The following is a 23,113-nucleotide window of genomic DNA, read 5'->3' as shown; positions in this document are numbered from 1 at the left end:
AGTAGGGTTCAGTGTAACAGCTCGGCAAAGCCCTTTGGCCAGCTACATTAAACCCCTTCACATGTGACATTTTCCTCCGACAATAAATTGTTCTCTTTAAGGTTAAAGACCGTGGGAGCTTGTCACTTAAGGCATTTTTGTGCACACGACCGCTAACCTCGATGTTAAAATTATGTAAAGCAAAGCCAAGCAATCCCGACATCGAATAATAAAATAATGAAACAGGCAGACTGTCTGCTTCACATATCAGGTCTCTCTAAGTAAAAACACAAATTCTTACGCAATCCATTAGCTGCGAGACCTTATGGGACTGCATGATTTCAGCAGCATTGTTTATTTAACTTTCCTATACTTTGCACTCATATCGTGTTGTTCTGCATTGTTGTTGTAACGTTCTGACCAGCCCCTACTGGATATTTGTCAAAAAAGAGCTTTATAGCTCATAGGACTCTACCAGTGTAAATACATATTCTGATTCTGAAAGTGTGAGGAATCCTGCCTCTTCCAAGAAATCCGGTCAGCATGAAAGAGTATATCGAGCTCAATTATAAGCCTCTATGAAATCAGTGCTCTGGACAAAACAATTTCAGCCCTGCACCTTTACCTTTACTTGAACAAAAATATATTGTTATTCTTTGTATAAATAAACACTGAATTTGTCCTAGATTTGAAGTTTTCGTGACTGCAAGGATCCATACTCTTTGGTTCTTTTGGTAAAATCACGTAGATGAAAATTTTAAATAATGAAAATAACTAAATTAAATCACGACGTTTCGGGCGCAACACAAGCGTCCGTCATCAGGTGGGAAAGCATGCTAATTCCTCACATTAACATCATGCTATTCTCTCACATTATCATAGCTACTTCCGCGCCCAGTTACATGCTAATTTCTCACATTAACATCACTAGACCCAGCCACTTCTTTATGACCCTTGGGCTACACCCATTTGAAACCTTTTAAAACAGTCTGCATCAGCAGCAGTCCATGCTTTCCCACCTGATGACGGACGCTTGTGTTGCGCCCGAAACGTCGTGATTTAATTTAGTTATTTTCATATTATTATTTTCATTATTATTATTTTTCATCTACGTGACTTTACCGAAAGAACCAAATAGTACTGAATTTGTCCTTGAGTTGTTCCTCTGCTTTTGAAAGCAAACATTCCTTCCAGCCCTTTGGGGCAAAGGGGACCTCTACCAAACCGGAGGTCTCTTGGCAGGGTTGGCTTTTGGTCGTCCTTGAATTTAAAAAAAACATTATACTCACACGTCAGGGCCAGTGTATTGTTTTATGACAAAGTGCGGTGTGCTGTGATTAATGGACGCGCAGCAAAGCAATCGATGCACAATTCATCACGTTCTTGTTAACACGCGGCACGCAAAGTGTCATTTGGAGAAGGAAAAAAAAAGGACCGGCCGCTATTACGTAGGCAGGCGGGATGCGAACCGAGAGGTCTGACTTTAATTTATCTCTGCGTTTTAATGACAAGTCTTCAAGCTAAAATTTACAAAGTCACATTAGTGCACATTACCCACCACCCCCCAACCTCAACCCTGCACACACCCTTCTCTTGTAATTTATATATTTTTTTGCAAAATTAATGAATCGCTCACGTAATGTGGCGGCCCTTATAAGCTATCGGCCCTGCAACATTTTTTTTGCATGGCACGATCAATTCTGCCAATAAGCACACACATCACCGCTCTTATTAAACATCATCAGTTTGATGAGAGAATTATAGATCCGTAACGCTGATTCGCTCTGTCACACTCGCTCACTGGCGGTCAGTCGCCTGCTTATGGCTCTTTCATCGCTACCGTTCCTGTGAAATTCACTCATTGCTTCCTCCACCCGTGTTGAGGGCTTGGTCTTCCAGTTTCGTCTCATCCGCACTCTGTTCAACCACCACACTGCAGGTCACAAAGACAAAGGTTCCCCGTATAGCCTGGACAGACTGTTGGGGAAAGTGCTGTCAGCGAGTAGCACCTATGAAGGTCTGAACGGCACAACCATCGCCGTTGGTGGACTCAAGGAGGAGGCCCAGGACCGGTTCAAATAATCTATCTGGTGTTGGCCATGAGTGGGATTCGAACTCGGGTGGCCGGGTTCGTAACGCAGCGCGCTAACCGCTCCACCACCGCTCCCCACAACAACACACGCACCACACTGCAGGTGTCCACGGCCTTTTCTTTCTGATTCTGCCCTCGCACTGCTCCGCTTAGGAATTCCATCCTCATCATCTCTGTTCCCACGCTCTCGAACCTTGCTCCATACAAGAATCCCGATGACGCCTGGTCTCTTACAACATGCGTAGCGCTGTTTGTTGCTGGCCGCTTGGATTTTTGGCCCTCAAGAGTGCCACCTAATAACACCACGCCCAGACGCCTTTGTCTCCCTAGTGGCGGTGTTCACTTATAACGCCAGGCACTCACTAATTTGAGGCTGAGTCAACCTCGTGGAGGCTCAGGACCAGTTCAAATATTCGCTGGCACTGCAATTGGTGGTGGAGTCGAACTCGAGTCGCCGGGATCTCAGTGCAGTGCGCTAATCGCTGCACCACCGCTCCCCACAAAGAAAAATACCCCTCCAGCCCCCCCCAGCCCCCCATATATCTGTTAGCAAGCACCTATGAAGCCCTGCATGGTACACGAGGTGGGTGGTCAGCATCACTCCCGGCCGCCTTTATCTCTCTAGTGGCGATGTTTTTACACACCACACCGGGAACTAATTTTGGGCTGAGTCGACCTAGGGGATTCTCATGACCGGTTCAGATAATCGTCACTGGTGTTTGGCCGTGAGCGGGAATCGAACTCGGGTCGCTAACCGCTATGCCACCGCTCCCCACCCACACAGTTAGGGCACGCAGATCATTTAATGCGGCAGTACAGAAGAGGCACTCATTTCCATTGGCGCTTCCGAGCCAGTGGTGGTAATTCCACATTCATATGGCGGGAGGTCAGTCTGTCCACAAGACCACTGTTGACTTCACAAAGTGGTGCTTATTTTATCCTTCCCGAAGGAATGATGGGTTTGGGTTTACCAAACACTCTCCGCAATTAACAAAGACGTCAATAGCAGGTGTTAAAGTATAACACACAGAGGCAAAATTAGACATTTGGAACGGCTTAACACAAATATGCGTCAACAACTATGATTCCAAGCTCAGTTAAAATAGATTATACTTAAATCTTGACTTAAAAGCTTTCGTGACTGCAGGAATTCATATTCTTTGGGTCTTTCGGTAAAGTCACGTAGATGGTTCAGACCCAAAGAGTAATATAGATACTGTACTTAATAATGGAGACGCGATATCAGGTGTGAAATGTAATGCGTCTACCCCGTTAACATCGCTATCAACACATACGGTTTACCCCGTATTCTTGTACAGGGAAATTGAGTTTTCAGGTCCCAAAAAAATTGTTTGTGTCTATTTGTTTGTGTTTCTCCATTGTGATGAGACTTTGTTTAGTTAGTTTCATAGTTTAATTTATTTGGTATAGCCCTGTGAGCCATTTGGCTCTTGAATCGGGTGCAACCGCAACAAACAAAAAAACTAAAACATGAACAAGAAACATCTTAAAGTGACTTTGTGCATGTGCAAACAGAAAATCCAGGAAAAAACATCAAAATATTCCTGAAATAGCACCGTGCACCAACGCTGTGTGCAAAAATCCCAGTGGGATGCAAGTCAAACAACAAGAAAACTTAGATTAAGGCCATCAGTCTAACTCCGTACAACAATAAACAAAAACATGGCCAAACCAAAAAACTTTTAGAAATCACCAAAATAAAGCCATAAATGCAATGTAACAGTGATCATAGGAACAGTGACCGAATTTTTAACAATAAACTACATAAATAGCATGTAACACCAAACCCTAGAGCCACAGCTGGCTGCATGAGTCACTCCACAAACAACAGGAGCACCAGTCGGAGTATCACATTGTTCAATGCACCTTTAAGATCAGCACACTAAATCAAAATACAGATAATACTTTGCAGCGGTCATCCGGAGCGAAACATTTTATTTTATTTTAGGCCACTGAATAGCAGTGGCAGCAGGGGTGTACAACTCCTCTAGAGCAGTTTTGAGTGAAGATCTCATAGGTAGTGATTCAAGTTGCAGTTTATTGGCAATAGCATTCCAGACCCTGGGGGCATCAATAGCAAAGGCCCTTCCTCCGGTTTTTGTACGGCAATAAGGAATGTGAAGCTGGTAGATGAGCGAAGACCTGAGGTCAAATTTGTTCTTTGAAACAGAGAGATCCAGCAGGTAGTCTGCGGATTTTTTTGTAAGTACATCGTGAATAAATAAGATCTGGTGCACAAGCCGTCGAACATTAAGATATGTTAAGTTTGCCCCAATGTAGAACTTTGAGATTTATAAGGGCACGGGGTTACCAACAAGGCGTGAAGTGGCCTGTGTAATAAGGTAGGGGCACTGATAAAGGGTTGACAGTTATGCATTAAAAGTTAAACGTTCATTGATGTTTTGTTGTTGTTACACTTTAACTTGGGCTAAAGGTGCCGCGAGTGACGTCACCGCGTGGCATTTCATTAACAATTTATATATTTTACAACCCGCAATTACGATCCATTTCGTTATCAAAAAACGTGGTAATTATGCCGGGAATAGAACGGTTATGTTAAGGCAGCAAAGATATAAAAGACGTAACCCCGAGTGTATTAATATTCAAGCTAAGTCTATTGAACCGCGTACAGGATGATCGCTGGGGACGATCTAGCCGAGTAGGAAGGCCCGTTGCATTCGCTAGAGCGGATGCGCAACGAAGCGACCCCATTGGTTGGCTTGGTCAGAGCGGTCCCGACCCAAGAGCCAATGGGCAATCACGAAGGAAGGCGCGCGCGTTTATCCGCAGTGGGAAATATAACGCGGGGCCGAGTAGGCCGCGAGGAACCGGCGGCAGAAACGTTAAGAGCAGCAGCAGCAGGAGAGAGGAGCAGCAGCAGGAGAGTGAGGAGCAGCAGCAGGAGAGAGGAGCAGCAGCAGGAGAGAGGAGCAGCAGCAGGAGAGAGGAGCAGCAGGGTAGAGAGAGGAGCAGCAGCAGGAGAGAGGAGCAGCAGGAGAGAGAGGAGCAGCAGCAGGAGAGAGAGGAGCAGCAGCAGGGGAGAGAGAGGAGCAGCAGCAGGGGAGTGAGGAGCAGCAGCAGGAGAAAGGAGCAGCAGCAGGAGAGAGGAGCAGCAGCAGGGGAGTGAGGAGCAGCAGCAGGAGAGAAAGGAACAGCAGCAGGAGAGCAACAGGGGAGAGGAGCAGCAGCAGGAGAGAGGAGCAGCAGCAGGAGAGAGGAGCAGCAGCAGGAGAGAGGAGCAGCAGCAGGAGAGAGGAGCAGCAGCAGGAGAGAGGAGCAGGAGAGGGGCAGCAGCAGGAGAGAGGAGCAGCAGCAGGAGAGAAAGGAACAGCAGCAGGAGAGCAGCAGGGGAGAGGAGCAGCAGCAGGAGAGAGGAGCAGCAGGAGAGAGGAGCAGCAGCAGGGGAGAGAGAGGAGCAGCAGGGGAGAGAGAGGAGCAGCAGCAGGAGAGAGGAGCAGCAGCAGGAGAGAGGAGCAGCAGCAGGAGAGAGGAGCAGCAGCAGGAGAGAGAGGAGCAGCAGCAGGAGGAGCAGCAGGGGAGAGAGGAGCAGCAGCAGGAGGAGCAGCAGGGGAGAGAGGAGCAGCAGCAGAGAGGGGGAGCAGGAGAGGAGCAGCAGCAGGAGAGAGAGGAGCAGCAGCAGGAGAGCAGCAGGGGAGAGAGCAGCAGCAGAGAGGGGGAGCAGGAGCCAGGGGGAGAAGCAGCAGGAGGAGCAAGGGGAGTAGGAGCAGCAAGAGGAGAAGCAGGAGGCAACACCGGTGAAGAGCAGCAGCAGGGGTGATATTAACAGAGAGCAGCAGGAAGAGCAGCAGGTGGGAAGCGGAGAGTAGGTGAGACACTTGAACCAGGGGTAGCAAAAGCAGGGGAGGGAGCAGCACTAGAAGCAGACGGTGAAGCAAGAGAAGGCGCAGGAGAAACGGGAAGTAGGAGAAGCGGTACATTACAGGAGAAACAGCGGGAGCAGGAGACAACGGGCAAAGTAGAAGGGACAAGCAGGGTTAAGAAGCAGGCGGACGAGAAGCAGGAGAGGCATCTTCAGCAGCGGGAGAAGCCACGTGGGAAGCAGGGGCCACAGTGGTAGTCTGACCCACAGCTCTAGAGAAGCAAGAGCGGCAGCAGCTAGAAGGAAGTTGGAGAAGCAACTGTAAGGCGGCGTCGTCCTCCTCCTCCTTATCATCATCGACTTCATCGTCTTCATCGTGAGCAGGAAGGAGGCAATGGGCGATCAGCTGGGCGTCCCCGGCGGACTGGACGCCTTCTCCCAGGCCATCGCGTCCGTGCACCAGCTGCGCTCCAGCGTGAGCCGCCTCTTCAGCAGCCTCAAGGACGGCATGAGGAGCAGGGAGACGCTGGAGGAACGCGAGAAGGAGTTCGCACTCGAGTTCCAGGAGAACCTCAACGGGGTCAACAGAGACCTCAAGTGCGTCCAGATAGGCGGGAGGGGTGCGGGGGGGGGGTGGCAGCGTTTCGTTCAAGTTGACGACGCCGTAGTGCGTGGCGAGAGATGCGAATTGTGAATGTGCTTTGTGGTGTGTTGGGTTAGATTAAGGTTGTTTAGAGTCGTGTGGGTTGTTTTGTTTTGCGTGACCCGTAACTACCGGTTCCCCCTCCCCCCGCCCCCGTCTATCAATAATACACTTTTTAAAACGTTGTAATTTTTAAACTCCGAAACGAAGGCAGATGATTTACCACGCGGTGGCTTAGGCACCCGTGCGGTTTCTTCATTCGTTCGCGCGTGCCAATCGGCGCCTTCATAACTTGACGTTGAATTGTAAATAATGATTACGGGCTGCCTGAATCTCGAGATTGGGTGATCGATTGTTACAACGGTTATCAGTTTGACGGTTACCGGTCAACATCCATAATTCCGATACAAGTCCCCAGTCACTCTGACTTTGAGTATCCGTCTTCTATATAAATGAAGAAGACCTTAACCTGGACGTCTCAACAACCTCTAGGGTACTTCTCGACGAGGTATGAAGCTGAAATTTGGTTCAGAGGTAGTTTTTAGGACATAAAGAACAGGATAAATATGAAAATCCGAGATTTTTCATTTTAAGCCCCTCAAATCTCGATTTTAAGTGCCCCATAAACATGTGCGTGTCATTCAGAATCCGCCGTTCAAAATATATTGCGGTTTTTTTCGTTTGATAGAGCCTTAAACAGCAAATACTATTAAAGCGAGAACCATTCTATCTTTTATTGTTTTTGAGATATTTCGGATTCAACCGGGTTTGAACGAAAAAAATACGCATTTTATGAGCTTCCCCTCATAGACTATTAAGTTCATAAATGTTTGTTCTCTCTAATCAAAAAAAGAACGGAATCTTTAAATTGAGCGGTTTCCGATGGGTACGTCTTTAAATATAAAACACATTGGATCAATTCAACAATTCGTTTTTTTGCAGAAAAAAATACACATTTTTGGAGTAGTTGTTAGTGTCTGATAGTAGATAGAAATTGTAAAAAAAAGAACAGGTTAATTATTATATTTATTGCAAAACTTCTGTCTGTCGTCGATGAAAGGCTTTATGAACTTGTTTATGAAATTACAAATGTAATCCATCATCTCGAGTAAGCGGCCCCCTTTAAAGCTAGTTGAGAGAGAAACAAACAAAAATCTTGTTTACATTTTTCTCAGATCTATATGGTGTCCACAAACAGGACCAAATTTACAGGTCAGATATTATGCAGTCTTGTACTGTGTAAACAATACGTGTCACTGGCTTCGTTGGCCGTGGCCCCGTTACAGTTATTTTAACGGGATCTTTAAGGGTTCACGCCCGCAAAGTGGGTTGGAAGCCGCAAGGTCATCGTGTGTGAAGGTTAGGGCAGGACCCGACGGAATTGATTGGTTTATTGCAATTGATTATTGCGCTCAAGCGATCAGTGATAATGATACATATAGATTATTAAGAATATTTTTTCGCCTGGAGGAAAATGTGAAATAGGCGCTCATTTCGATATAAACCGTTTATCCGGTTGACACGGGGATCAGTGATGGCCCTGAGCACCATCCTGCCTCCTATATTGCTTTTAAGTTCAGGGAGTCAAGTGTTTATGTCAGAGGGGCCACCCATTTTAACATTCCGGCTGTGGCGCCTCTGGCACACATCCATGCGAATATCAGGCTGCGGTATGTTTACGTCCAGACAGTGGCGGTGTTTTATTTGTTACCTAAGATAATGTGTGCGTGACCAAATTGCCATGAATTCTCCCGATCTCGTCAGGTCTCGGAAGCTGTGCATGGTTGAGCTTGGTTACTTACTATGCACTTAGATGAGTGACTCCCAGGGCTCGCGAGATGTTGGTCTGCGAGATGTGGCGACAGAGGCGATAGTGGCTGAGTGTCACCCAACTATTATTTTCCTTTATATTATATCATTTTACCAGGTAAGGCCCACTGAGCTATCTACATATTTTTCAGAAACGACCTGACCACAAATGATAGCTCAACGAAGTGGCTTATCATGTGGTCATTTAAAGCAGCCAAATATTTTAAATGTGGAGGGAAAAACCGGAGGATCCGAAGAAAGAATCCACACGACCACGCGGAGAACATTAAAACTCCAAATATACAGGCATCAGGGTAAGGATCGAACCCAGGACCTCCTGTATATCAGGCAAAGTAGTTCATATCTCGCCACCAAATGCATGGGTTTTTTCTGGTTTTTCGAGTTTCTTCCCATAATGGTATTGGACAATCATCCTTATGCAGTACCCGTCATAAAAACAAGCCTTAAGACATTTTGGATAAATAATAATGATGGCTTTTTCACCAAAGGGGTTGCCCTCGGTGGAAATCATTTACAACGTTTTCAACATTAAAGGCTCTTAATTTAATATAAAATGAGGTATGGCTCGAACATTCTATAGCAGTGAATGGAATATGATTGATGATGATGGATACTGTACCTGTTTATTGTTTAATCACTGAGTATTTTAAACATGCTATTACTATTTTGTAATGATGTGAGCATTCAATGACTAATGTTGCCCAACTGTCCGTTCATCGATAGATGAAGAGAAGAAGGTGATGTTTAAGATCGCGATTTTAATGAAATTATTTGAGATTGTCACACGGTTCGCGTCGCTCTTGGCGTTCTGACAGTGACCTGGACCGTCTGTGCAACCTCGTCGGCCGTCCGTCGGAGAGCCACCCCCTGCACAACAGTGGCCTCCTCAGCCTTGATCCCGTGCAGGACAAGACTCCTATCTACAGCCAACTTCTGCAGGCTCACAAGTGGTCGAACAAGGTACGGACAGACCCGTCACTTCATACGTGCCATGTTGCTCCATGACATTCCACGTTTCCCCTGACAGCTGGAAGGCAAAGTAGAGCTCGGTTAGCGAGTGGTCTTGGCCTGGATTCCCCACGGTAGGTAGGCACAAGTGCCGAGCTGGCACTGCGGCTCTCATTAGCTGGGCTGCCTGGTTCGTTTCTATGAGGGTGCTTCACGCTTCAAGCACCCCAACAGGCCTCTGATTTGGCCCTAAATTGTCATGCGGTTAGACTCGTGTTCAGCGGCAATTCTCGTTCCAGGACTGTGGTTTGTGTAAGAACGCCGTGGTTGATTATAGAAGTAATAATATTCGTGCTTCAGATAGCTTGATCCATCCCAAGTATATATGTTAAATGTTAATAAAAAAAATAAACGTTTACAATCCCCTTACCTGCAGAGGAAAGGGGGAAGGCTTAGAGCACCGAAGGATGGGGTGGGCGGGTTGGAAACCAATGATCCCACGTGGCTCTTAAAGCGCTGGAAGAAGAAGAAATGAGCCATGCTCAGTCATTTTTGGTAATGGCTCACCGTGGCTCGGCTTCTGTGATTGTGGTGGAAATGTAGCGTGAAGAAACCTTGTAACAACCCCACATCCCACAGGTTGGTGAATTATCTTTATTCGTAGGTCAAATCGGTTTCGTCATTGACTACTTGTTTAGTTTGTCTCGTTTGTATTGTCCTTTTGGTACCCTCCGTCTCATCTGTTCCATTATCCTTCGACCTACCCTGAGCGATTAAGTTGCGTACATTTAAAATTACTGAATCTCACATGCGTGGTTATCGTGATCGTTGTCATTTTAAATCCAACAATCATTTCGTGCCTATTTAGAATAAATATATCATTACCCAAAGTAGTATTATATAAATATGGTTCCTTTTTTGAAGTGCACGTGTATATATATTTTTTTACAAACAAGAAAACATTCTCAAACATCACTCATGCATTAAGGTTCAAGATAACTTGATATTCGCAGGGCAGGGTGTCCCGGGGGGATATGTTTTATGAGAAAAGGTGTCCGGCCAATAAATATCGGGGACTTATTAAACCACTTGTCCGGCAATAGAAGAAGAAAAAGTATTCCAAAAGCACATAATCTGTTTTTTGGGGGGAGAAGAAGGTGGGGGTGGGAGAAGTCGCTGCTCCCGAAGTTAATTTACCGTGTGCTCCTGTAACAGAGACACTTGCGGCGCCGCGGCTTCGTGTGTCTCGGATGCTTAATAATTTTGCCGTGTTTCATGCGCTCGCGCGTTAACCCCTTTTCACGCCGACGAATAAACGTGAATCCATTCAGTGACGCGGGGGGGGGGGAGTGCATGTCGACGGACGGGCTGGATAAATGCGTTCAGCTGGTAAAATGCGGCTTGACCGAACGCCAATGTTTTATTAAGGATTGTTGATTGTTGTGTCTGGCGCATGAACACATATGAACGTTTTATTTGCAAAACCCACTGACCTGACGTCGCTGTAATTCTTCACGGTTGCGTACGAATGGATTTAAACATCAATAACAAAAATCCTGCAGCTCCCTTTCTGCATTATATCTTTCTGCAAAGTGATGGGAAAGCTCAACCAGCAGCGTGCGGTACCCATGCAGCCATCTAACAACACTGCGCTTGTTCGTTTGCCATATTAAATAATTCTCGGTGAACGCGCTCAGCAGACGCTTGTCCCATTTTTTTTTAATGCTGCTTTGTTGGGATGTTATGTCGCTAATGAGCTTTTCCGGTTGTAAGCAGATTCTTTGCAGCGCCACCACCTTAATAATTGGCAGCCGCGCTTGTACAAGCGTATTCCTCGCGCACCGCTTGTGCTGAGGGGCACGCATAGCTGAAACAGAAACCCTCCTCATCATTTACATGCAGAAGCTGCTACCCCCCCCACAACCACGGTCGTCTTGACATGGGTGGATCGATGCCCCCCAGCTTCCCCGGATCAATGACCACCCTTGACAGTGGTACCAAACAGGTGGCCTAGTGTGAAGGATTGGGTCCACCGTCGGAATTATTGCACCGCGTAGTAGTTTTATAAGCCCTTTTTAACCCGACCATTATTACGAGCGTTCGCTGCCTCCCAGGGATTGATCATCCTGGCCCCGGTCGGGTGACGGGGGGGGGGGTGTCGCCGACAGCCACAGAGACTCGTTAATTTGGCCCGAGTACGGTGGCCACGTGCGCAGAATGTGCTCGCCCGCCCAGCCGCTCGCTCCTTTTTTGCTTTGGCATCCGGGAAATAAAATAATGCTGACGTCCCCAAGTTGTGTTTTGGAAAGTTGCTGCGTTTGCATAAAAAAAACACGTAACATTTTTACACGGCTGTGCGCTTGAAAGTCGAGAAAATAATTCCATTACATGATTAGTTGAATAGGATATGTATGTAGATATTTAATGTTTTGGAGAAATGGAATTACGACTGCCACTGATAGAGATTGGGGCAGAGCTAAAGCCAACTGCCCTGAACTATGCATTAATTAATTGCAGCTTATTCAGGGCTGTAACTGTTAGATTATACTATTGTCGATATGTTATTTGTGGTCTTTTAGTCACTCCACTGTTGGATGAAGGCTTCCCCACGTTTAGTCGGCCTTGAAGGATGTTTGACCATATTTCGCTGTTCGTTGTGGGTTTTGGTGAAGTGGAGGGTTGGTGCCCAGGATCGGTTAAGATATCACTCGCCTCTGATGTTCGCCATGGCTGGGAATCGATCTCAGGTGATTGGGTTCATAGCATAGTGCGCTAACAACTGCGCCAACGAGTCTTCGTGGCTATGGATATCTGTAAAAAATATCTTTTTAGCTCGTCAGATTCCTCCAGGGTAGATTTAATATTCTGATTCTGAAGATTCAAAAACATTTTATTTACTGTATGTAAAGTATAGAAATATATTAATCTTCATCACCCTGTTACTACAATCATTTGTAAAGGTTCTAGTTATATTCTTGGTTCTTTCGCTAAAGTCACGTAGCTAGAAAACTGAAATTAAAAGCAAAAAACCCACGAGGTTTCGATCGCAACACAAGCGGTCTTCATCTCTCCACCTGAAGAAGGCCGCTTGTGTTGCGATCGAAACGTCGTGGGTTTTTGGCTTTTAATTAGGATTTGTTTTCAATCTACGTGACTTTACCAAAAGAACCAAGAATATTAATACCTGCAGTCACGAAATTTTTAAGTATAAAGTTCTAGTTATTATTCCCTCCGGATATTGAATACAATTACCCACTGCAGCTGACCAAATGTGTTCAGATTATGCAGCGCCGAATCGTTTCAAGTGACACTGGGGCAAGTAAGGCAAAGCATCGGGAAGGAGCTTGCAGGAACAAATGAACCCTTGACCTCTGCTCGTAACACTTGACCCATCTATAATAACCCCCCTAAAAGACTGCATTGAACCATCGGGTGATATTTGCACTTGACACATTAATCGGCGGCATTAGTTTGAACACACTTCCGGACTCATTTAGTGTCCGTTGTAAACACAGCTGACTTATCTGAAGGTGTCACACATCAATAGCTGTGTGGTTTTTGTAGGGAAGTTAGTAGAGCTGGTAAGAGGGTGAAAATTACGTGCAGAATATTGCAGACACCTGAAAGAGACACGGGTGTTTGTGTAGATGAAGCTAATGGTGGTGGGAATCAAATCAATTAATAATTTTGTTCTCACCTACAAATGAGTTTGGATGTTTTCTCCCTGTTAAATACTTAATGAACAAATAAATAACTTCAATTGATAAATTGGCTTTTGGAGGGGGGGGGTGGGAATCCCGAAAAACAAATCCTCCTCGCACCTACTGAACGTAACGCGAGCATTCATAACAGTATTGACAGAAGGGTTAACGTTTTTTTTTACGTGCCAAGAGTGTGGCCTTTAATTAAAGTTGAATGTTTTAAAAAGGCGGGCGGACGGGCGGACGGGCGCAGGGACAACTCGATATGCCCCTTGAACAAAATGCCGAGATAGGAGGAGAGGCGAGCAGGGGGCTGCCCCGTAAGAAGAAAAATGATGGCTGCTAAGCGCTGGGAAATTTTCGGTAATGAGCCCCGTGGGATGGTCACGCAGGTATTCGCACGTGCAGCCAGGGAAGGGCCTGGCCAGTTTTCACGGTCCTCGTGGATGAGAGCGCAGTGGAGAGCCATTTTTTTGCCTTGAAGCAGATGCCCGTCAGTACACGGAGATAGGGACAGCCTCTCCCGATGGTTCACGTAGTCCATTGCTCGGCCGGGTTTTCGGTTCAATTACTTGGCTGACAGAGTAACGTGAAAATTGTTGGTTATAAAAAGACCTCGCTTCTGCTGCCCACGTGTCACGTCGGTTGACGACAGGTGATGGGCCGGGCTTGGTGATGTCATCACCACGCCCAGCTGCGTCACGCTGGGCGTGGCTTGTAGGGGGTTTCTCGCCTTCAGGAGGAATGTTGACTTAATCAAGAAATCTTCCCTGATGCAGACAGAAGACCTATCACCGTGTAATCCTTTAGCCCCCCTCAAATTACATAAATAATCACGATTTAATCCGATAATTTATTCGCTCTCGGTTAATTTGTACAGTCTGCGATTTGTTGTCCTCTCTCTTGTCAGCTGTTTGTTCTGTCGCGTTCATTTAGGTAAAAGGAAAAGGTAAGGGTGCAGCCCTGTTGGTAGAAGAGCTTCCACTATAGATAACTCTAGAGGGTATTTGACCTACTCTTCCATGCTGTCTTGCTCATTTAATGAATCTAAATATGACATCCGTGTCATATGCACATGTCATGAATAATTAAGTCTTCCATACAATAAATGATGGGTGCATCGTGAGTGTGAGAATCAGTTGTAATCGTTACATGTCTAGCAGACATGCGAAGCGTCATCAGTTAAAATCTATTTAAATCAATGAAAATCATGTCATCGATTAAGGTCAATTTTAATCTGACTCACGACTTGCTCGGTAGGCATGTAACGACGCACCAGTAAAAATGGAATCTTACGAGACAAAATGATTTTGTCCCAATAATAAAGTTATTTTCTATTTGTATATGTTGTACATAATCGGTCCTTACGACTCCTGTGGCCACAGAAAGCGCAATATTCACAAGATAAAAAATATCATTGATTCTTCGCGATCTCTGAACAGTGACAATTCAACACATTGGGAGGAGGTGATGCCTTGCATGCCATGTACTTGCCAGCGGTGTGAATCTTGCCGACGAAAGAGACCCCCCATCGTGACCATTGCATCTGTATTTGGCCACCCTCTCTGCTCGTCTGAGACGTTTACATTTTTTTTCAAGCCGTTGCATCACAGATCTCACGTGCAAGCTGTGCGTGAATAAAACACATCAAGGCTGCGTGCCTGCAAGTGACTGCACTGAGCAGGAAATATGCGCAGAGAGCGGGAGAGATGTGTGTGGAATTGCCCTGTGAACGCTTCATCCGTCCTTTTGCTTTCATACGAATGAAATAAATATGAGATTGGGGGATTTACTTCATCTCTTGGCGCGTAAGAAATAGTTTTTGCAGCCAGTTTTCTGTAACAAATACCAGCCGTGTTCCAAGGCACCTGGATTCTTGCTTTTTTAATAGCGGTAGAATAAAAAAAAGTTAAATTTTTTTGGCTAGCAGCAGATTTTAATAACATGAGCCGCGCATTTGTGGCTGTCCTCGCAATGAACAAGTGCTCATTGTGAGTGAGGATCATGGGCGTGTGTGAATAACTAGGGAGGTGTTATGCAGCAGCAGCCTGGCTCCAGCACACAGACCATTCATTTTTAACTAGTGCGAAAATTTGTTTTTTGATTTCGAGGCTTTGAGGATGAACGGGTAGTTGAGCTCTGTTCGGACAAAAAGTTCCAGACAGATCCAACCTTGAAATCTAAAGCCACAGTTTGCGAGCTTCTACAATACAATGTTTACGCTCAATTTAAGCAGTGAAACTTCTGCAAAACTCCTCTCTGCCTGCATTTATATTTAATTGGATTACCCTAGCCCAGAACCGGCTGAACTCAATGGCCACCTGGAATTATTACTGTTTTAATTTACTGGTTCAGGCCCACCAGTGATCTCTTGTGATCATATACATGACCAATTAATGAAATGTTCCTTTGTTCAAAGTTTGGAAATGAGAGAAAACATTTTTAATTTGCATTTCTATAACCAGTGCCAGTGTGTCACAGACGAGGCTCTCAGAGGTTTGAGGTTCATTTCTAAATCTTCCACTGGCATTGCGTGCCTTGATTTGCGAAATACCAAATACGAAGGAGATAGGTTTGGCAGTTTATTTTAAAAAGGCTGCCTTTTAGTTTTGCTTAAATTACCGTGTCACATTGCACTGTGCACGTGCGACATAATGGGCTTGGTTAAAGAGAGCTACACATTGTGCACAAGGTAATAGCATTATATTGTAAATATTCAGCGATGGTGTTGTCAGTTTTTTTTGCCTTCGGGAGTTAAAAGTTTGCACCGGCTGTCAGCGCACAAGAAGTTTAACTTGACACGAAAGCTAAATATTGCAAATGCAAACTCCTGGCTAATGCGCTTCATTTCCACAGAGCTAACATGGTCTGGTTATTCACAACATCCCAACGCACGGTAGTCAGCAGTGTGTACAAGGTTTTGAGGATTTTTTTTTCAACTCTGACTTGGTCGTACGCTCGTGTCGGGATATGCCATTCTATTCTCGTGCGTGGCAGTGTGTTGAGGAGCGAAATGCCAAGGTCGTTGTGTGCTGGCCACAACAAGAGGGCTTCGGGAGGGAGAGTGTGTAATTTTTCTTATTCCCCCTCTATTGAAAGAGAGCAGACTTCAGTGATTTGCATGGCCACGATCACACTGCTGTGGCTTTTGTATCTTTATTTTTATATTCGTGAAGGCGATGTGCCTATCAGCCTGTCGGTGTTCTGATGCGGTTGATTGTTACATCGGCGTTTTCGAGGATGGTTGGACCTCGAGTGAGGGGTTTATTCCGGACTTATTTGCCGTAGCGTTACAGGATATTGCAATGATGGTGAGGATACTGAGCAACGGTTACAAGTCGCAGCATTTTATAGTTGCAGAGCTGCTATACTTGCTATTATTATTGTATTGCTAATACTCAACACATTCTTCAACAACACCGTGGCCTTAAAAATATACATCTACCATGCGACATTTCGGCCAAATGCCCTTCTTCGTAGTGCACAAATAAAGAAGAGCCATTGCCCACGTCACCTATTTTTCTTTTCATATATTTATATATATAATTTTTTTTGCTTGTGCACTGCTGGCAATGCAGTATCACAAAAATGTGGGAATTTTATTTTATCAATAAAACTGAGTTAATGTTAATCCTCACCATTTGTAGAATAAGGCTGACCAAAGTCTGCTCCACACTGACCCCTTTGCATGGGTCACTAACCGCTAACGAATTTCTTGGTGCACACTAACCATTAACAGACCACTTGGTATTGCCTGAACGGTAGTAATAATGTTAACAGTGGGCCACACAAAGGATTACCGACATTCTCATGACAGCACATTTAACCTAATGTGGCCCGTGAACCGCGGGGTTAAGCTGAAATTCACCGATTCTCTTTTTGCACGAGTGATACCGCAAGCACTGCTCTGTTTGCTCTCATCTGTCGTGAGCGTTATATTTTATTTATTATTTAAACCAATCAATTTTTTCGTTTTATTATTATTTTTCCTTCTTTGCCGTGGTGTTATTTAGAGCAGCTGGCCGGGATGCCGGCCTCCAGCTGGTCAACAGCAAGCGAGAACCCCACTCCCTTATTGGTTGCATCAAAAATACATGAGTGGCTGTCAGCGGGGTGGCGGTGTTTGCCACTGATTTTTTTTTTTTTGCGGGCCGGCACGTTACGCGCCTGCCTACGCGCGCGTGTTAGAGAGCGAGGAACGTATTCATGCACTTGCCTACTTTAAACATTATTATGGTCACTACTATTCAATTCTTGTGCTTTGCGCGGGCGCGAGTTGTGCGTTGTAATGCCGTGCGCCAGCAGCGTATGTGCGGCGGCTGTGGTGTTTAAAATGTTGTGCCTGCGTTTCCTTCAGTGGGTTTTCACGTGCGAGGGAGCGAGCGTACTGACGCGCACGTGTCTACTTTTTTAAATAATGTATTACTATTGGGTTTAGAATGTTGTGATGTTCACGACGGAGTGTTTTCGCAAGAGTGTATATGACGCGCCCGTCCACATTTTAAAGAGATGATTCTCCCTATTCGATTCCATTCGTCAGTTCTGCTGTGTAGCGTTGCACGCTGAGTGTGTCGCAGGTGTGGTTTTTCAAAATATTTAGTGGGTTTTTTTCTTCTCTCCTCCATCTCCCTCCATGCGTAGTATCTCGTTAGTTTGCTTGACAGGTCGTGATGCCCATCTGTCTCGTCGAGATGAAGTCGTTTTCTCACCTCCTCTCTTCGCTTTGCTTGCAGCAGTTGGCAAATCCAACACCACTTAACCCTTACCATTGTTAAATTTGTATGCTGTCACCAAACAGCCACAAGCGCCCACGCAGAACTGAGCTCGAAATAAAATTGGGACCGAGATGACGCTCAAGTCTTGACTTAAAAAAATAATTTTGCCGGTGTTGTTCAGAAGTCGTGAGCTTTCTTTTTGTGCTGTTACAAAGCCTCTTTATCACTCCACTGCTGGATGAAGGCCTCCCCATAAAGTGTCTTTCATCAGGGATGTTTGGCCGTACTTAGCCCACTCTGCTCAGTGGAGGTTGACGAAGGCAGGGTCCCAGGTCTGGTTCGGATATCCTCCGTCGCTGATGTTAACCACGGCCGGGAATCAAACTCAGGTGGCCGGTCTCGTGGCACAGTGTGCTCACGAATGTGCCATCGCTCCTTCTGGCCATGCCGTTATGTAACCCATTCCATAACCCAGTCAAAGTCACATTTGATCAGGTACAATTTTTATTACGTTGGAACAGAAGTAATGAAAAATATAACACTTCACATTTATCAATTAAAATTGATTGTTGCTCTCACGATACATGCTTACAATCGTCGTGTCCGTAATAATCAGTATCTATTTGTGCTAATTGTATTATAATTGTTGAATTTAGGCTCATCGAACAAATAAAACAATATGTACAAATCGTTTGTTGCTGCCTGACGTATCACCGCAGCCTGCTGTGCGTGTGGTGGTCGCTCGTCCAGCACTATCCCGGCTCAATTGTTGCTTAGCATCTGAGGCCAGACGAGATTGTTGGTGAGTTGCAGTGGATATTTCGTCATTGGCGACAGTGGTTGGCGCTCCAGCGGTGACGCGGCCCAGCGGTCGCGAGTTCGCCCCTCGTTGCAGAGGTAGTTCACGGTTCGATTCCAGCGGCCGCCCCGGTTAGTACGGCGGCGGTGTGTCTACGAACCGTAATAACAATGCGACGCGCCGGCTGCGTCACAGCAGACGCCAAAGACCTTGTGCCGTCAAGTTTGCAAGCGTAGGCCGCTGTCTGCTGGTGTCGGGGGTCCAAATTTCCCAAAATTCGAAAATGACCTACAGGTTTAACACGTAGGCTTTCACGACCAATATCATCCATAATAGAGGGCTTTTTTTGTTACATCCTGCGAACGACACATTTATATGTCCGTGCTGTAACCCAAAAAAAACCTCCTATCACACACCTACAAATGTACTCGATCGGGATTATGCACAACAATAATCGCACCCCTACTGGCAGACATGCCCCAGGATGCTCTGGCAAATGAGACTCTCTTGGCCCCCTTGCGTTCTCACCTGGTTAAACAAAATTATCTTGAAACTGAATTGTGAATTATAAGCAGTAGTAGATCAACAAAAAACACAGCATGCTGTGTTATCATCAAGAGATTGTGTAAACATAACAAAATAGTTAACGCATTTCAGTAGCCGTAGGATTGAGCTACACATAAGTTCTCCCGAGCCGCTGGGACATTAAAATGCAAAAATCCCTCTCTCTTGTGTCACCGTGGGTTACAGGGATTATTGTTACAATGTCTACAAGCCTTAAAGATTGTCATGGGAACATCAACATTCGTAAGATTTTTCTTATTAATTAATTGAATTGGGGGGGGGGGGGGGGGGATGCGTCCGACCTCGGCACAATCTCAGAATCTAAGCAGGATCTTTGAGCCTGGATAGCGTGCGTAACTTCTATGCTGCCACATTCACCAACCCACACACTGACCAGCGTCAACAACCGCTCCACGACCCTCGCTGTGCGTGGCAGACGTCCTGATTCAGCAGTGGATTGACAAAGGGCCCGTACATACCAATATGGGTATATCCAGAGCGCCATGGGCTCGAAACACGGCCAGGCCAAACGAAAACAAAATAATGAAGGCCATTAATTTGAGTTGCATGCGGCCATTTGGGAGTCCACAAGCAAAGAATTGGGCACATGGGGCTTGGCGCTCATCGCCGTGTTACCAGCGTGCGTCTTCGCCATCGCAGCGCGTGCTACCCACCCGAAGCCCCCCCACGCGCTTCATTATCCGACGTCCAACCAAGGGTTTCCACCCGCCCTGCTCTTTTTTTTCCCAGGATCGTATCCCGTCTGCGGTCTCCACCCTGGGAAAATCTGTAGGTATTTCCGGGGCCATTAAAACTTGCGGTTTTTTTTGTCAGTTGCATGATAATGCACCATTCAAGACGCACAGTTCTCCCGTCTTACGCTTGTGTGAGATACGCTTCGTCTTCCTTCTTCCCTTCTTCCAATGACGTCTCCCCTTTTAATTTTTTTGGGTTCAATCTCGGAGGTAGAAACCCGATGTCCAAACGTGACGTCACAGCCACTGCGACGTGAGGTCGCGGCGTGGGAGCGCAGAATTTATTTTGACCAAAAAATGTAAAACCACCCGGGGTAAAATAACTGAGATTTGTGAAATGCATCGCTTATCGGGCACACAAAAAAAAACGGGCCGTAATCTATTATGCACATATTTTTTTTCGCAGTCAAATAGTTAAGCATTTTAGTTTAGTCATCTCCCGTTGCCCTTTAGGTGGGAATCAAATGCGGTGATATTTCAGCGAGCTTAAAATATTTGGCGCTGCGTGCCCCTGAGGTATTAAACAAAATAACATACAAAGAGTGGTGTAAATTATTGATCGCCGGAATAACGGGCAAATGTGAATGTGCGAGCGCTGACGCGCGTCCTGCTGCAGTCACGTGTATTCTATAAAATAGTCATGTCCTTTGCGCGCTCAAAAAAATCTATACTGTAATTACACTGACATGTATACGCACGCGCAAGCTCAGGTGCATTGCACGCCTTTAATGCACTGCGTGTTCATAAATATAACCATGCAGCAAAATCCGCAGCCATCTGCTCTCGCTTTGCCTCGACAAATCACATCGCAGTCTTGACCGTCTGCTGTGATGGTGAGTTCTCAATCCGCGGTAATGTTTTTCCCGTGTTCCCGCATCATGGTCCCCGAGTTTCTAAATGATTAATAATAGGTATCTTCCAATATTTTACCTGTGTTGCTTAATTGAGACGTGAAATGCTCTTTCTCTATCGGGACTAGAAAATCTCATGGCGAGAATTTAATACCCTAAATTATCCTAACCTGCATAGATGCGTTGCGAAAACTCAACGAACACATCAATAACACGGCCTCTCTCTCTGCCACGAAGAAGGGCCATTGTCTGAAATGTCACGTTATTTTTTCTTCTCCTGGAGGGGCGGTTTTATCGATACCTTGCTGTTTGTGTTGGGGACACCGCTGCTGGGGCAGTACTGCAAAACAATGCACGCGATTAAAACTGTAAATAATAATTACACGAGCTTTGTGTAATTATTAAGACAAGATGGTGTTGTACAGCGTTCCGGGGGCCAATTTTCCAACGGGTGTTTAAGCTACCTCAGAAGGCAGCGCAGGGTTGGGAATCGATAGATCGTTAAAAAATCATCGTTTACGTCCGGGTTTCACATTTACATTACGCAGGCATGCATTATTGAGCGTTAACGAAGGGCGCTTTTTTTTTTGCACAGTTTGTAACGGCAGCGATAATAATTCGGTGATTAGAATATGGCCCAAGTAGGCTGGAGCCACCTCGCACTGCTCTTCAACAAATCTACCGGTGAACAGTTTGGCACCAAGTGTAGACAAGGCGCTCCACCTCAAGTCGGACATCGTGAGACGTACATCCGCTGTTGAGATCTAATTACAGTGAAACCTTGGATTGCGAGTAACTTTGTCTGCGGGTGTTTTTCAAGACGAGCAAAAATTTTAAATAAATATTAATTTGATAAACGAGCGAGGGTCTTGCAATACGAGCAGTACGTATACGCTTTTGACTGCCGAGCGTCACGTGATCACAACTGATATACGAGTGCTTTGGATTACAAACACGTTTCCGGAACGAATTATGCTCGCAGTCCAAGGTTTTTACTGTAGTTTGTTTTTCTTTTTTTTTATCGAAATCATGATGATCTTGCCCCCCTCCTCCCTTCCAATATGTCCTCGTGTAATCATTCTAACAGTTTTTGCCACCCCCTACTCTTGAATGAAATTAATTGCCCTCAAAGAGCATGCACGTTTTGAAATTCCTCGTGAAAATTATTGCGATAGTTTTGTTAGCGTGGCATGTGTTTAATTTTTTTGTAAAGCAGTAGCCGATTGATTGCGTCTGCGCTCTTTCCGCCCGCACGTGCTGCCCGAAACCAGCCTCTGGAAACTTACCACACAGCGGAACAATGCCGTATAGTTTTCTGTTTTTAGATTGCCAACTAAAACTTCAAAAAGGGCATTGATTTTTTATTATCATAGATAATTGTTGGGCACATGTTAATCACGCCATTCTTGCAGCGCATGGCTGTCAGGTAAAGTCCGAGTAGGGGGCAATGTTGCAAAATTAGGTTATTAATTTGTGGGGTAATTTCCACATTTTTTGCTAAATTAATTCGATAACGTTACGGTGCGCACCATCGCGATTATCGCGTACGCATTAGGACGTGAGAGCGCATGGGCGTTGAGCACGTGCGTGCATCTGTACGCGTGTTTGTGTGTTACCGTGCGCACGTTTATTTGTACTCTGAAATCCCCAAACGAAACTGAGGCTCCCTTGATGGACCAGGGTGTATGAACTTGTTAACTAGCTTTTTTAACAACACGCGTCTGCCTAACTAAATGAAACTTGTTGCGATGGAATATTATTGACAGATCGGCGAGTCCGCTATAGCTATACACGTGGCAGTGATGCTGATGAGACATCAGATGACTCAATTCCTATAATCAAGTGTGTGCAGTGGGGTGATAACCGATTAGACTTGGGAGCCATTCAATCCCTCCTTTAATGGACTTGTGTGTGTCAGCCTGAAGTCGGCTTAATGGAAGATGCAACCCAAGCGACGAACTGCTGTTATCTTGTAGCCGCACACCTAGGTTGTGTGTCCCGGTCTGTCCAAGCACGAGTTTTTGAAGGTTTTGCTCATGTAAAAAAAATATATACTTTAAAATCACGGTTGAGGTGCACGAGATGTATCATGGCATTGCCAACGTCGAAACGCATGGCAGTGACGTCTCTTGGGTGCCACAAAGACACAGACTGGATGGTAGCTCCTAAAGTCTTAATTCCACATCGACGAAGCTGCAAACTCGTGTCGGACGTGCCTGCGATGCACACCCTCGGCAGTGGAGGCAGTGGACGCGCACGTCGGTCTTCTAACCGCCGCAAGGGGCCACAGCGATGACGGCCGCAACTGGGCGAGGCGCTCGAGTTAGAAACGCGGCGTTGTTGTCAACGTCGTCGCCAGGTAGAAATGTTCCTCCTCCAGTACCCAATTCGTGCT

General features: G+C 45.8%; 1 protein-coding gene across 1 annotated transcript in view; it reads left to right on the top strand.

Moving 5' to 3' along the window:
* Positions 1 to 5,961: 5,961 nt before the first annotated feature.
* The window catches only part of MED27 (mediator complex subunit 27), an 81,770-nt gene continuing 64,618 nt past the window's right edge, over positions 5,962 to 23,113 (top strand). The window contains exons 1-2 of the mRNA XM_032958687.2: positions 5,962 to 6,509; positions 9,201 to 9,345. Of these exons, the coding sequence (XP_032814578.1) occupies positions 6,307 to 6,509; positions 9,201 to 9,345 (348 nt within the window). The 5' untranslated portion in view covers positions 5,962 to 6,306. The remainder of the gene's footprint in view (positions 6,510 to 9,200; positions 9,346 to 23,113) is intronic.

Source organism: Petromyzon marinus, chromosome 22, assembly GCF_048934315.1.
Source record: "Petromyzon marinus isolate PM22_M1 ecotype Great Lakes invasive population chromosome 22, UKy_Petmar_22M1.pri1.0, whole genome shotgun sequence".
Classification (NCBI taxonomy): Eukaryota; Metazoa; Chordata; class Hyperoartia; order Petromyzontiformes; family Petromyzontidae; genus Petromyzon; species Petromyzon marinus.
This window is presented reverse-complemented; position numbering and strand designations above follow the sequence as displayed.